Source organism: Chelon labrosus (genome assembly GCF_963514085.1).
Source record: "Chelon labrosus genome assembly, chromosome: 21".
In the NCBI taxonomy this organism is placed as follows: Eukaryota; Metazoa; Chordata; class Actinopteri; order Mugiliformes; family Mugilidae; genus Chelon; species Chelon labrosus.
The window spans coordinates 2,730,683-2,745,913 of record NC_140354.1 but is presented as its reverse complement, the minus strand read 5'-3'; the positions used below and the strand labels follow the sequence as shown (position 1 = coordinate 2,745,913).

Below are 15,231 nucleotides of genomic sequence, written 5' to 3'. Positions count from 1 at the left end.
TTCCTGAATCTCTCCCTTTCTTTCTCAGCCACTTCCATCAAGTGTGTTCCTTTCCACACATTGTTTTGTTCATTTTATTGCTGTCCATTTTTCTGTTTCATTGTCTATGTCCCTTTCTCTTCCTTTCTTCCTGTCTGTCTCTTCTCTTTTATTCTCTCAGATAAACTAGATGAAATTCTTGCAGCAGCTCAGCAGACAATCAGCACCAACGAGGCACCGGGGACACGGGGACAGGGGCCAAAGAGAGACAGGGGAAGAAGTTTCTATGGCAATGAGGTGTGTATCATGAGACTTGCTAGCCTCTGAACATGTACAACACCTTTGTGTGACACTGTAATCTGCAGCACATCCTATGTTTCATTTTAAGGCATAAAAATATATCTAAATTAACAATGTACCAGTACCGATGAATAAATAATTTCCTGTGTAAACCAACAGACCAAACAAGAAATGTTTTCAGTCTTTTAATCTTGAATTGTTCCAACCCTCATGAAGCTCTATTGATATTAACACTAAATCAATACTGAAAATTAACATTAAAGTCTGGTACTCCACACAACTTTTAGTTAGTTTAAGTTATTTGACCGTCAGATAAGTTTCCTTCACATCCTCTTCATTTTTTATCATTTCAGCAAAACTACGGGGATCAGTCTGGGATGGGGATGATGTCGTCTGGGTTGGGCCTCGGCTATGACCGTGGACAGTACACCTCAGGTCATGCCCCACAGCACGGTATGCTGCGGCAGAAATCCATCGGTGAGGTTGTCTGTTTTTTCCGTCTGCCCCTCCGTCCACCTGTCTGTCTGTCCTCTGGGCCAGTGGCGGTCTGTGCTATGCTGACCTGTTTGTTTGTGCCCAACAGTGTCTCGTCTGTGGCCAAAAATGTGTGCACTTTATCTGTAGCTGATTGTCTGCTTTACAATAACCCACTAACTCAGTATACTGTATATCTACACTATGCAAATAAGATGTTTGTGTTTGACTCACTAAACTACTATTTGTTATATGCAGTAGTGCCACTAATCTCCTACTGGTTTATTGTTTACTTAGCCTTTGCTAATTGTCTCCCTGAAATAGCTCTCTGGTGACCAACTAAACAAAACAAAACAAAACAAATGCTGCTGTGTAATGCTGTCCAGTTGCTACTTGTTTGTGGAATATGTAGCACTAACTGACTTACTTACTTACTAACAAACGTAAGAATGGAGGACAGACCTGCTGGCAGGTACCTGGGCAGGCAGAGTTAGACAGACACCCTCATAGATTGCTCCCAGCTTCTCTTTCACAGTGCTTCATTTGTAAAGCCCTATTTGTTCTTTCTCCATTTGTGAATGCTATACTGTAGGTGTGCCTGAGGAAGAGAAGCAATTCTTGCATCCTCCAACCATGAAGTTTGCCCGGAGTCTGTCGGTGCCTGGTCCAGACGACATCCCCCCTCCTCCCACCACAGCTCCACCTGATCCTCCATTCTCGTCTGCTCCGCCACTCGGCTGGAGAGCTAAGTCATCCCAGCAGCCTTCTGTCTCTGTGTCCCAGTCCACATCCACTTCTGCACACTACCAGCCCTACTCCCAGTCAGTGCATTTCACCCATGGAGGCAGGGAGAGGGCAGGTGGTCCCAGTACTGGCCCTGGTGGTGGAGCGCCAGACCACACAACCTCGTATGCACATGCTGCTGCCCATACTACTCAAAGTAGGACTGCTTCACGGAAGGTTGCCTATACCGGGGAGCCTGTTGGAGCTGGCGTAGGGGCTGGTGGAGGGGCCAAGGCAGCAGGTCTTAGGAGAGGCTATAGCACTGCCGTCCCCCCATCCAGCATTGCCACTGTAATGCCCCAGCAACAACAGACTACCCAGAGTCAACCCCAGCGGGCAGACCGTGGTGCTGCTGGAGCAGGTGGTCCTAAAGGAGGGGCCCGGAGAGGTAAGGGCCCCCTGGTAAAACAATCTAAGGTAGAGGACCTGCGCATGGGCCAGGGTACACTGGGAGGCAAAGGCTCAGTAGAGAAAAGCTCCATCCCTATCCCTACCATTATTGTCAAGGCCCCTTCAACCAGCAGCAGTGGACGGAGCAGCCAGGGCAGCAGTGTTGAGGCTGATGTTCCTGCATCAGGAGAGGCAGATGAAGCCAAAACACCCCATGGTCCTCCTCCATCCACTCCTGCGCCACAGCCTCCTGCTCCACCATCCATCCCAGCACCACCGCCTCCATCCCTGCCTTCAATAAGAGCCCAGGATAACCTGGACTTTACTAGCCAGTTTGGGGCTGCCATTGTTGGCGCAGCTCGCCGAGACAGGGAGCGGTTTCATGAAGCCCGCAGAAAGAGTGCCTCCTTGTTCATGTCTGCTGAGGAGGATGTAAGTCTTGGAGGTGTGAGTGATGTATTAGGAGGAGTAACAAGGACTCAGGTGTCTCAGCAACAGCTGAGTGCACAAACAGAAAGTTCATCAACACGGCTACGTCCGTCCAAGTCCATTGATGAGGGCATGTTTTCTGGGGACACCTTCATCCATCACACCCGCAGTATGCCTCCAGCCTTTGGCTTACCTGAGTACTCTTCACCTGCCCTGGACTATCAACCCAAGTCTGTGCCTACTGATCTGTACACAGCAGCAGGAAGGCAACCAGCACCCTCAAACACCACCACTTTCATTCACCCTCTTACAGGGAAGGCTCTTGACCCCACATCACCTCTAGGCCTTGCCCTGGCTGCCAGAGAACGTGCTCTGAGGGATGACAGCAGGTTAAGAAGGGGAACAGAGCATCACTTTACCCGCCAGATGTCGAGTGTGGTCTTTCCTTCGTCTACTGTTACCTCTCAGCCAGTCTCATCCGCTTCCCAGTCTTCAAGCTCCTATCTAGTCACCTCTTCTTCTCTGGCTGCCACCACACCTACTGTTGGCCGGCCACCCTCACCCAGAATCCTCAGAGGAGTCGGGAGTGTATGGGGTGAAGAAGGTGGTGGAGGGGAAAGGGAGCGGGAGGGAGGAGGGGCTCGTGAGGGGCTAAGAGTTCGCTTCTCTGAGGACAAAACGGTCCACACACACCACTACCAGTCTCAGCCGTACCAGCCAACTTACAAGGAGAGAGAGAGGGAGCGGGAGAGGGAGAGGTCGAGGGAACGTGAGAGGGAGTTGTCGAGAGAAAGGGATCGGGATAAAGAGAGAGAACATTACATGAGGAGGGCAGAGCAGGCTGCTGCCAATGCAGCATCTGCTGAAAGTGCCACTCAGCAGGCGTCTCAGTCTCAGCAGCCTCGGAGGCCCTCTTATCTCAGGATGGAAAGTCAAGCTGAAGCCTATATCTTGTCCCTCACACCTCCCTCTCCTCCTCCTACCAGTACTCAGCAGACAGGGAACACTACTGGGAGTACTGGGACTGGCCTGATGGTTCTTCCTCCCCCTGCTCCCTCAGTTGATGCAGACGATGAATTTGTATACGCAGACCCCCTTCCACCCCCATTAGAATTTGCCAACAGCTTTGACAGGGGAGTATCAGGATACTCACAACATGGGATGCTCTCCAACAGCCTGGCCTCCCGCAAACAGCAGGTCCCACCCCCTCCTCCTCCTCCTCCCCCTCCCCCACCACCACCTCCACCCCCTCAAAAAGAACAATTTGTAAGTGGGTTTCCTGCTCATACACCGCTGCCGTCTCCTCAGGCAGGGGACTCCACCGCCTCTAGCCTCACATCTTATGACAGTGAGGTGGCCAATCTGACACAATCTGCTCCTTCCCCGTCTCAGACATCACCTAACCCCCCGCCCCCTTCTTCACCCTCTACCTTGCAGCCCACTTCTGGCCCTCCACCTCATCCATCGGTCTCACCCCCTCCTCCTCCTGGATCATATCACAGACCGTTTTCTATGTCTCACCACCTTTACAACAGCACTCATACTGGGCGTTCTTCACCTACACCTCCCCCACACACAGTTGCGCCGCCCCCAGCCTACCGTGGCCCTCTAGCACCCTCCTCCACTGCTGCCACCTCTGTCCCACATAGGGGCACTGCCTCCCATGCCACGACTGCTAGCTGTGCTGCTACAACCACTGCTGCTGCCACCACAACAAGCACCTCCACTCAGCTCTACCAGGAGCGTACACAAACCACACATACGACATCCTCCACCGCCATCACGGGCAGTCGCAGGACAGGGGAACACCACCGTCCCCCACACACTACAAAGAAAGGAGAGTCCCAGGAGACAGTGGTGGACTCTGGGATTGAGGAACTGGACAGCCGCAGCAGCAGTGACCATCACTTGGACAGCATCCTGGCTCTGAGTGGAGTCAGTGTGCGGGGAGACAGACTGGACCGAGGGGATAGAGGAGGAGTTGGAGCAGGGGGACGAATGGGAGGGCCAAGTGCGACAGGGGAAAATGAGAGAGGAGGAGATTTTCTTGAGTCTTACATGAGTTACCTGGACGGACAAACTTTTGAGATGCAGAACGCCACAGCAACTGCCTCAACCTACCCAAAAAGCAACAGGTTCAGAGATGGAGGTCGCGCAGGGGATCTGCACAGACAGACCAGCACTGCTCCTGCTTCCTTCCACTCCCATAGACGAAGAGATGAGCATGAAGAGGATGAGCTCGAGGAGGGAGTGGCAGAGGAGGAAAGTGCTCAGGATGGATATGGAGTAAGGGACATGCAGAATTTGGGACGTCCCACTTCACCATATTTCGATCGACCACGCACTCCCGAAATGAAGCCTCTCTGGGGTGAGGGTCAGATGACTGGTGACGGCCAGTCCGGATCGCTTTTAGAAGGGAGGAAGATTTACCCTCCTGTGTCCAGTATGAAGCCCAGCATCATTAATGAGCTGAGCAGTAAACTGCAACAAAGAAGCAAGGACACATGGAGCAGCCAGAGAACGCTAAGCAGACACAGGTACAGATTACTGAAAACTTGATTGAATTTTGCTGTTTATGTCATGGCGAAAATTATGTATGTTGTTGTTGACAGTGTCATTCTGTGTAAAAACATTAGTGTGGCACCAGTGAGTACCTTACCTCCACAACTGTTATTCAAGTCTTCTGTGAAACAAAAACTGTTGTCCTGTCTAAGTGTTTATATGTCTATACTGTGTAAACTTCTTTTATTTCTTCGGCTTTTTCCATGTGTTTCTCTCAGAAGCAGAAACAGGTAATAGAGCCGCTTCCATATCATTTACTGTCTGGAAGAACATAAAATTTTGACTTGACTTTAACCTGAGTGAATTTACAGCCTGTTGGTGACTGATAGAAAGGGAAGAGAAAACCATCTCATACTCAAAACCCTGATTGCTGACACTATTGAACAATTTTAATACACAAGTTAAAAAAAATATGTTGTACAATTTTCCATTTTTCTTTTGATTGCATTGTTTTGTAGTTTTTATCATGCCTCTGTAAAAATGTATCTCTCTCCATTCACAGGTTTTCAGAAGACTCTGCCTCAGCTCTGAGCCCTCCCTCAGTTCGATCCCAGTCACCATCTCCAATCTCATTATCGCAGCCATCACTGTCTCCTTCTCCAACCCCTGTCTCCCAGTACCCCAACTGGGGACGATCCCCATCTCCTCAACCGCCGGCAGCCTCTCAGCCTCCACGTTCACATTCCCCGCTGTCCCCAACTTCTTATTCCCCGTACCCTACCTCCCCTAAACACAGACCTGTCTACCGGACCAAAGCCCTGGAATTCCAGTTCATTCCCAGTCGGGAATCCCGTAAAGCAGAATCACACATACTCCAGCGAAGGCGAGCACCCAGCCCCCTCATCTCCCCGTCAGAGAGGCCCAAGGTGTGCCCACCACGCCCTTCATCCCTTCCGCTTCTTCCTACCACACCTCTGTACAGTGCCATCTACGACCTCCGTGGTTCAATCACCCCACCATCACCTGGGAACCCTCTTGGGGACCCATACTTCTCACCCTCTCCTCCCTTATTTGCCCCCTCAGGTGCACCTCCTCCTCCAAACTCCACCTTAGTTGTTTCTCGATCCCTTTCTCCAACTCATTTCCTGTCTGGAACCTCTTCTCCACCTCTGCACCCTCTGCCTCCACCTACCTGTCTGAGTTACCCTCATCTCCCGCCTCCTTCCCCTACAAAGCCTTTTGCCTCCAAGCCGCTGCCCTACTGGACCAAGTATGATGTTGCAGACTGGCTGGGATACCTGAACCTGGGTGAACACAGAGAGCGTTTCCTGGACAATGAGATTGACGGCACCCACCTTCCTTCTCTGACCAAGGAAGACTATCTGGATTTAGGTGTGACACGAGTGGGCCACCGCATGAATATAGAGCGAGCCCTGAGGAGTGTAATGGACAGGTATGGCTTCTGAAAGACACAATTTCAGCTGATAAGTTGCAATAGAAGTCTACCCAGTTGATCCATAAGGCCTCGTTTACACCAGGTTTTAATGTGTGATCTGTATCTGTCTTGTATAACGCCATTCAAAGCATGGGTAACTAAAGCCTTTACATCTGGTATTAATAAGTGTTCTCCTTACGTTGACACTGCCCACACTGTCACTGGGTCCCATGACATTTAGCTTGGCAAGGTTACTGTCATTATTGACGCTAGCTAGACCACCTCCACACTACTTGTGTACATTTACATCTGCATTAATACATTATCCAGATACAGATCATATGAAAATGTCATACTTGTGGTACTTAATGCACATGAAGCTGATTTGTTGTTCCACATTAGTGTCCGTTTGCAAAGCTCTCCATCTACGCAGTGAAGGATTATGGGAATGAAATCAGCCTGGAGGCTACAGAGACATGGTTGGGTGCTGAAAGCCTAAAAGAACAATGAAGCACAGACATTGGCTACATATTAAAACTGCCCTACAACTCATGGCGTCACTCTGCCACTCTCTCCTTTCACCATTTGGTTTTATCTCCTGAAAAGGTTGAGATTAATTTTCAATGAAGAAGAGTGCCCTCTTCCTGTTTAGTGTTGTAAAGCCTTCTAGTACATTTAAATACAATGAATGTTAACTTCACAATGCAACTGAAGAAATAGATTTGCCAGGCATCACGTTTGTGATGAACAGTCCCATTAGTCATGTAGTGTGCCCCCACTCATCATAGCTTCTTAATGAGCAAGTTATTCTCTGCTTTTAAAAAAGTATGAGCCATGCAATAGAACAACCCATAGCTTTTCCATGGAAGAACAAACACAATTCATAATCGGCAGCCAAAAACATCACACGTGTCCTATGTTTGTTGTTTTGTCCTCAGGCTGTCCAGCAGCCCATTTCCCATTTCTGTTCTCTCACCTCGGGATGGACAGACTGAGAGGAGGAGGGACGACGGGAGTCGAAGCTGAGGTTGCAAATGCAGAGACAGGAAGAGAGGCACAGAGAGAGGGAAGGAGGGGTTGAAGTCAATGAGGGACGAAGACACAACTGCTGCTATCCATGGTGGATTCACACAACAAATGAGGGAGGAACAGATTTCACACAGAGAGCAACAGAAAAAGGAAACGGGTCCCAAAGAGAGATGAAAACAGGGATGGAAGAAGGGCTGACGACCCATAAAGACACCGGCTGGCGTTTCCCAGTTGTGGCAGGCTGATTTACTCCCAACACGTATGCACCGTCACTACAATCCACACAAGTAACACAAACACCCTCTCATCCATAACCTGTATGAAGACTGTGGCTGCAGCAGAGATTATGAGAAAAATAGTGTTGAAACCCAACCAAATACTTTAGAGGAACGATCAAAAGCCAGTTAGATTTTTAAAGATCTAAGCAGGTTGTATTGTTTGCAAACTGGAGATTGAGATAAAGCTGTCTTTCATCATGTAGTCATCTGGCTGATTAGTCCTCATACCACTTATAAACTGTTAAAACTGTTCAGGTTCAAGAGTGGAACAATTTGAGTGCAGTCAATGGCCACCCCTCCCTGTGAGTGGATGCTAGTTTTAAACCTTGAAGAGAATGAATGGGGATGAATGTGTGCAGGAGTGAAGCTTTTTCTGTGTGAACGTAGGACGATGCAGGACAGTATATCAAGACAGCTTCCACGACTTCTAGAGGTGACGAGGGCGCAGAAGGTTAACTTGTGTCCTTGGTTCTGATTGGTCTCGTCTTGTTTTTACCTCACCACTGGTAGGGCTCTGTCCTCACTGCAGATCCTGTGATCAGGATCATACGTGTTTCTCTATAGCTCTTTATCATCATAAGTCTTATAATGACATATATACAGACTGGTCACTGTATCACAAATTTGTAGCAAAAATAAGTGCCCAGACCAACAACATAAAAAAATGAACACACTGATATGCACACACAGGCACCCAAGTTACTACTAAACATGCCTGCATGCATACACCAACATGTAGACACACGTATAAACACAGGCACTCACCCGTGTTTGTGTTAGAAGTTATGGGACACCTTATATATAGACACACTATGTTTGGATCTGTGATGTACAAAAAGGAGACAGACTGCACCTTCAGCTGTTAGACAGGATTTGTGACAATGTCAGAAGAAATCTTCCAGAGGATTTTATTTACAGAGAAAGACTTCCTCAGCGTCACGGCAAATGTTGTACATTCATTGAGACCTTCTGTCTGAGGGAGACTGGAAAGGAGAGGGGAGGGGAAGAGTAAAAACTGCCATTTTCTTCTTCTTTCCCACCCAATCCCCCCTGCTCCTTCCAGGAGTGGCCTCTATCTCTCTCAACGAAAACCAGGAGGAAACAAGCCGCCACCCGGCCGAGGGGATCTGAGAGAGAAGCTTATATCGAGTTTTAATACTATGATTGTTCTTACAATTTTTAAACTTTAAATGGGAATAATGATATTGATATGGAGAGATTTATTGTTACTATTTATCATTACTATCATCGTCCTTACTGTTATTAAAGCCTCAGAAGTCCTGGTTTCTGCCTTTGGTGGCTAAGACGGCGCTCTCGTGCAGTCTTTTCTGACTGTGTAATGAAGATAGAGGTTATATATAAATATATGTGGGTATTTTTTTGAACTGAGAGACGATAACTGTATCACTTAGTGCACTGCACCCTCAACATTGCTTCTATGTGACGAGAAGCATTGCAACTAAATGTGAAGCACATTTAAGAATATTTTTCTTTTTGTCTTTTTGTTGTCAGACTGCAAAGCTTTCATCAAAGTTTACGTGCTAAGGCCTCAAAGTATGATTTTAAAAGTAAGTTGCCACTCAGTATTATGCAGATGCTGTAAAATGTAGCAGCTGTTACTCTGCCTATGATACATATATGATTAAATTCTGGATTATGGCTACACCCCACCCTCACTGACCCAATTTTAATTCTTCTTTGTGTCTTGTTGTGCCATATTATTCTGAAATCTTTATTTTCCCAACAGATTTCATGGCACATTTCCATCTCATCATAACCTAAGTCCTGCTTGTCTTACTATTGCTGAGATCAAATATAAGGGCTCTCTCATGACCTCTCTACCTTGAACAACGCTTCACCTCTCCTGCTGCTTTTGAGTCCATGAACACATATCAAACGTGCATTTTACATCAGAGCATAGACGGGGAGTAGCGTGGCTCTGCTGTCCTCGAGTCTATTTTTACAAAAAAGATGAAGAGTTTTCATACATCATGTTGCTCAAAGTACACACAGGCTGTTAATATGAATGAGCAAAGGTCATTAAGGGGATTTGTTTTTGTATTTGCTCTGTACTGATGGTCAAGAAGAGATTATATTTGATGTTGGAGGAATAGCAATAAGGACGATGAAAATAATGGTCATCTAACTATGGTTTAAGGTGTAAAAAAAAGTCTCAAAAGTTCTAAAGAATCTCTGTCTTCCAAATAATGTTTAACATGAAAAGGTACAATGTATTTATTTAACCGTTCTGCTTTCTATACAGTTCGACCCGTTCTCTGTATCTGCACCCTTCCACTGTTACTGATCTGACGATAGTAAGAGCTCCACTCTGTCATCGTTTGCATCTTCTGGTTTGTACACCTGTAACACCTGCTGCAGTCGCTAACCTGTGCCAGTATGCTCACAGCTCATTGTTTATTACCAGCGTATTATGCAATGGCCCTAACTTCCATTAGTAACTTTTCACATTTCCCTTAAGAGGTCCTAAAGTAGTTTCCATGTCTGTGAAAGGGTGAACAAGCAGAGTGCGGCTGCCGGCTCAATCCAGTCAGATTCTGCACCTTCTGATCAGCTGTCTAAATGTTTGCTAGTGTAAATAAGGCCAGTTAAGAACTTTGGATAAGAAACTTTGAAAACGCCTCTCGCTGATACGATGATCTCCTCTTTAAGAGAATGGTGAGAAAGTGTTTTTTAGTCCTATATTTGCATTAAGTAGTTGTAGTCAAGAGTGACGGCTCCTCGTTGGAGAGGACAAAAAAGTCTACATCTGAGGGAATTGGTCTGACTCTATAGAAAGCATTTCTTTTCCTTTAAGAGATCTTTTAAAAAAATGAGAATATGAACTGATGAAAGGTAACTTACAGAATATATATGTATATGTAATATGCATATACACACATTCATATAAATATATATGAATTTCAAATGTTTTAAGAGATAATAAATTGTTAGAATTATAATAAAGATACAGAAACAAACTTCTAATTAATAGTTGTTGGTTTCTTGAATGAAACATTTTCATCTGGATACTGATTTTGAATTGCGGCAGTCTTTTCTCTGACTCTTTGTTGGTCCTGAATGTCATCACCCCTACAAACCGATCACTAGTTGTCATATGAACGTGGGTAATTTTACATAAGTTTCTTTCTGCAACGTCACTGGTATATTAAGTCACCCCAGGGCTGGGTTCTGCTGGAATGTTTAACATAACCCACTACAGCGCAAGGTATCAACTTCTAGACATTATATGGAATATAAAATGTCTTCACTATTTCATAAGGTATGTTATACAGTAATGCTTCACTGTTGGATCAAAGTAAATGTATTCAAACTATGAATGTTAGTGATCCAATGTATCTCAGTATAATGAATGCTAGCTTTACAGTTACCAGTCAGAAGTACTCATTAGAACCAAGTCTCACCAGTTACTGTACCCTGTGTTAAACAGAGCAGACACTAAGTATCGCCATGCTCTTTATAAGACAATCATACTGATTACACTATAATCTTCAAAAATGTTGTTTTGCCCAAAAGTAAGTTTTTAAACACCTTGTGTTCACAACTTTAAGTTTAGGCAAGTCTCAGTATCAGGAGCTCAGTGCTCAGTCAGTCTGCAAAATAATGAACCCAACTGCAACACTTTACAGTATGTCACTGCTAAGCCAAAAATGGTCTTAAAGACTCATATCCTTGTATAATTGCAGGAAAGTGACAAAAACAAAAGTTTAAGATGCAGAGATTTATTAGATCAGGGCAAATACAGATTACAATTGGAACAAAACATCATACTGTATTAAAGTATTAGAACATTCCAGCATGGTTATAAGGAAGAGGGTTTCTGCAGGAAGAATACCTAAAACAAATGCAAAAAACAGCAATGAGACACACAAAGCAACAAGGTCACAGGCTAGAAAGCTTTGAAGTAAACAGTTTTAGCCACCATCTCCTCAGACTCTGCCTTGTCATGGGCAGAGCTGCACTTCTGTCATCACTGCTTTTCTGAGCCCAGTGCAATACATCACAAGAGATGAACATTCACACTAAAAAAAAAAAGCTTATCGTATGACACAAACCTGGTTTAAGCCATCTGTAGGCGGTTTCCCCCTTTTTTTTTTATAGCAAACCTGGAGAGACATAGAAAAAAAAGTGAGTTATTTTGTCATGATACTCATTTTTCTATTGTGCGAGTACTGCGAGTTTATTTTCTCCTCAGAAACTCTGGCTTGTCAGGGCCAAAGATGCACAACTCTCTACATACAGACTCAGAGCCCAGTGCAAGTCATCAGGGGAGAAGGACATGAATCAGTTACTCAAACCCAAGAGGACTGAGTCCAGCCTGACTAATCTGAAAGATTTGAGGTTGATGAATGTCTTAGGACACTTATTCCAATTGAACTCTTATGAAAGGTGAAATCCTGACTTTATTGCTCTCAAGTGGACACAGGGCATACAGCCCATATGTACAGTTTTTAAAGATTCATTATCTGTCTTCTTAGATGATGGCCGTCTTATTTGCGTTTATAACACTAAACAGGTGCCCTTCACCTACCTTTATAGGGTCCAACTTGATCTGAGCTCGTTTTCTTGTTCAAGGACCTGAAAGGACAAATAATGTGTTACTGCACCGTCCAGATCATCCCCTTTGGACAACATCAGGTTCATTTTCTCCTCAGAAACTCTGGCTTGTCAGGGCCAAAGATGCACGACTCTCTTCATAATGATTCAGAGCCCAGTGCAAGTCATCAGGGGAGAGGGCCAGCTTCCTGCACTTACTCTTCACGGTAATATACATAATGTTTACGTTATTAGAAAATGCAAAGTATTTATGTCTTGCCGCTATCCGAGTTGTGATTACTGACTGGCCATTAGCTCATCATGTGGTGTCAGACTGTTAGCTATCATGCTAATGCTACTTGAATGGCTAACCACGTGGACCTAGGCCTAGTGTTACTGATAGTTGGACTATCTGAGCTACTAACGTCTGAACATCTAAAGACGACCAAAACCACTACAGATATGTGCCAGTTTTAAGTTAGCCATGCTCTACACTACACAACCCGCTAAGGGACCACATGCTTTTAATAGTAGCCACGTGTCGGTGTGTTAAGTTCGGGAAACAACTGATCCACAGAGACCAGCTGAAATGACAATATAACAGGTTTTCACAAACAACCCACGCGGTTTGACACTTCTAGCTTTAAGCAAACTGCATAGAGGTTACATCTAACGTTACAGACTTAATGGGAAATGTTCTAGATATTCATCTACAGAGCCGCGGTAGGACGAGATTCTAAACGTACAACCGCTCTTAGATGATTATATTAAAATAAAGAAACACAACCTGCGTGAAACTCATAGAATCCACTTACCATTTCCAACAGCCCTCTAGGTGGGCAGACAGCAAGCAACCAAATGACTGCAGCTGCCGGTGGAGCTGACCGTCTCAACAGCATAGACCGCTGGTTTCTGGTTTATAAGTGTCTTACCGCCACCTGGTGGACAGGAGGGTAACGTGGAGCATTAAACAAGTCTGGATTTACCTTTAAAATAACTAAATATCCACCCACGTACATTTTTAGCTTCATTTGACAACCAAATATGACACAATATTGTGTTTTCTATTTGATACAAAAGAAAAGACAAACATTTCCTCTTTTTTTTTTTGAATGTTTTATTTTTTATTTTTTCAAGAACAAAGCTACAGTTACAAACTGACAAAACAAAATCAAATCAAGGAATAACTCAATATCCACAAGGAGGCAAAGTGAAAATGAAATGGACTCACAATGACATGACATTAGAGAGTAGAAAAATGAATAAATGAATAATAATAATAATAATAATAATAATAATAATAATAATAGTAATATATGAATAAATAAAATACATTACGCAATAATCGAAGGTACAGAGAGCGACAGATCATGCCAAGCCAAGGTCGAATACACGGAGATTAGTCAACCTGGTGTGCTGGTAGATTTTCAATATAAGTTAAACATTTTTGCCATATTTTGGAAAAAGTCTTACTTCTTTTCCGCATCCAGTAAGTTATTTTCTCTAAGGGCACACAGCTATTGATTTCACAAAGCCACATTTTTAAAACATTTCCTCTTTGCAATGGAATGTAACCATGGTGTTGTGTACTTTTCACACACTAATCATCTACAAAAACACACAAACTTCAGCCTGGGAATCAGGAATATTTCTGCCCTCTGGTGGTCACAATGTGTAACTACATTAGGTAGTGGTTCGTGTTTTATTTTGAAAATTATAACAGGAAGTACTATTATAATTTTGTGTTTAACTTTACTCATATCGGCTTGCAGTGTGTAATTGTCACCACTAGAGGGCACAAAAGAGGCAGGCTGCACATTATTTCCCTCTCTGCATTTACGTATACCTCAACGCTAGATATAACTACCCAATTTAACCACCAGAAAGTGAAATAGATGCATTTGTTAAGAGAAACTGTACTATCAAACCTTACAAAGGTTTGTCTTTGTGACTGACAATTTTCTAACTCTCAATGACCGTTGTTTTGTACACTCATCCATCTTCCACATTCTTTCACAGCGTGCAACACCGTCGTAGCAACTATGAACAAGCGTTGAGAAAAACAAAATATCAACAAACATGTGGAACTATCTACACGAGGAGTCATGCCCTGAAACACAAACCATGCCTAAAAGCATTAAAAAAAAGCATATTTAGAATGAAAAACATCTAATTAAAATGAGTTGTAGTTTCCCACTGTGACCACCAGAGGGCAATGTACGCACAAAGCTATAGCACAATTGTGGCAACTGTTAATTCGTTTAGTTAAGCTAGCAACAATATCGTAGTAAACACTTCCTATGAAAACGTTTAAGCTACAACATTTACATCCAACAGAATTGTAGGCGTGATTAAACTATGTGCAGAATCATTTTATGGAAACAAGACCGTGTGGAATAAGTGAGTACAACTGGATACAGTGGAGGATAGAAAAAATAAATGCTGATAATAAATGATAATATGCTGATAAATGAGAAAATGGTGTTCAATGCTGAAGTTCTGCACAAACTATTACATAGTCACATTTTCTGTTACCGTACTCACATTTTAGTGCCAGTGAGACCCAGTAAGAATTTTGTCGAAGATTCACACAACAAATGTAATTTGCAAGCTGTATTATGAAAAGTAGAATATTTGTACATGTATTAGAAAACAAATTCTGCAAATCTCAATGCAAGGTGCTGAAAACCAGTGCTGACACTGTCTGTCTCTTATGTCTGTTATCATTTTAAATACAGGATCTGATTATAGGATTTCTTAGCCAAGATTACTGTTTCCTAAAAGCAGGCTGCAGCCAGGTGTAAGCACTGCAACGTACAGCTGTGTAGTTATTTACATGACATGTTCTGGCAAGGCGAAGTTTCACAAGTTCAGCATAGCACGAGCCATTATGTCACTGAGAGCAAGAGATATGTGAGTGTGAACAACTTTTCTTTTGGGGTCTCTGACTTCAAAGTAGCTCCGGTATTTACACACGCACACACACACACACACACACACACACACCCACACACACACACACACACACACACACACACCCACACACACATATATATGCACACACCGGATGTATCCTCC

The 15,231-nt window shown here is 44.2% G+C and overlaps 1 protein-coding gene and 1 long non-coding RNA gene across 2 annotated transcripts in view; one reads left to right on the top strand and one right to left on the bottom strand.

Annotated features, from left to right (window-relative positions):
* shank1 (SH3 and multiple ankyrin repeat domains 1) overlaps positions 1-7,549 on the top strand; it is a 46,534-nt gene extending 38,985 nt beyond the window's left edge. Inside the window, exons 21-26 of the mRNA XM_084569899.1 lie at positions 161-276; positions 633-756; positions 1,346-4,892; positions 5,136-5,147; positions 5,420-6,310; positions 7,231-7,549. Coding sequence (XP_084426025.1) covers positions 161-276; positions 633-756; positions 1,346-4,892; positions 5,136-5,147; positions 5,420-6,310; positions 7,231-7,318 — 4,778 coding nt within the window. The 3' untranslated portion in view covers positions 7,319-7,549. The remainder of the gene's footprint in view (positions 1-160; positions 277-632; positions 757-1,345; positions 4,893-5,135; positions 5,148-5,419; positions 6,311-7,230) is intronic.
* A 3,777-nt stretch (positions 7,550-11,326) lies between these two features.
* On the bottom strand, positions 11,327-13,053 carry LOC311506010. Its single transcript, XR_014699676.1, has 4 exons — positions 12,969-13,053; positions 12,149-12,195; positions 11,673-11,723; positions 11,327-11,452 (listed from the first exon to the last, which is right to left on the bottom strand). It is a non-coding gene; the product is annotated as an uncharacterized lncRNA (long non-coding RNA).
* Between the last annotated feature and the right edge of the window lie 2,178 nt (positions 13,054-15,231).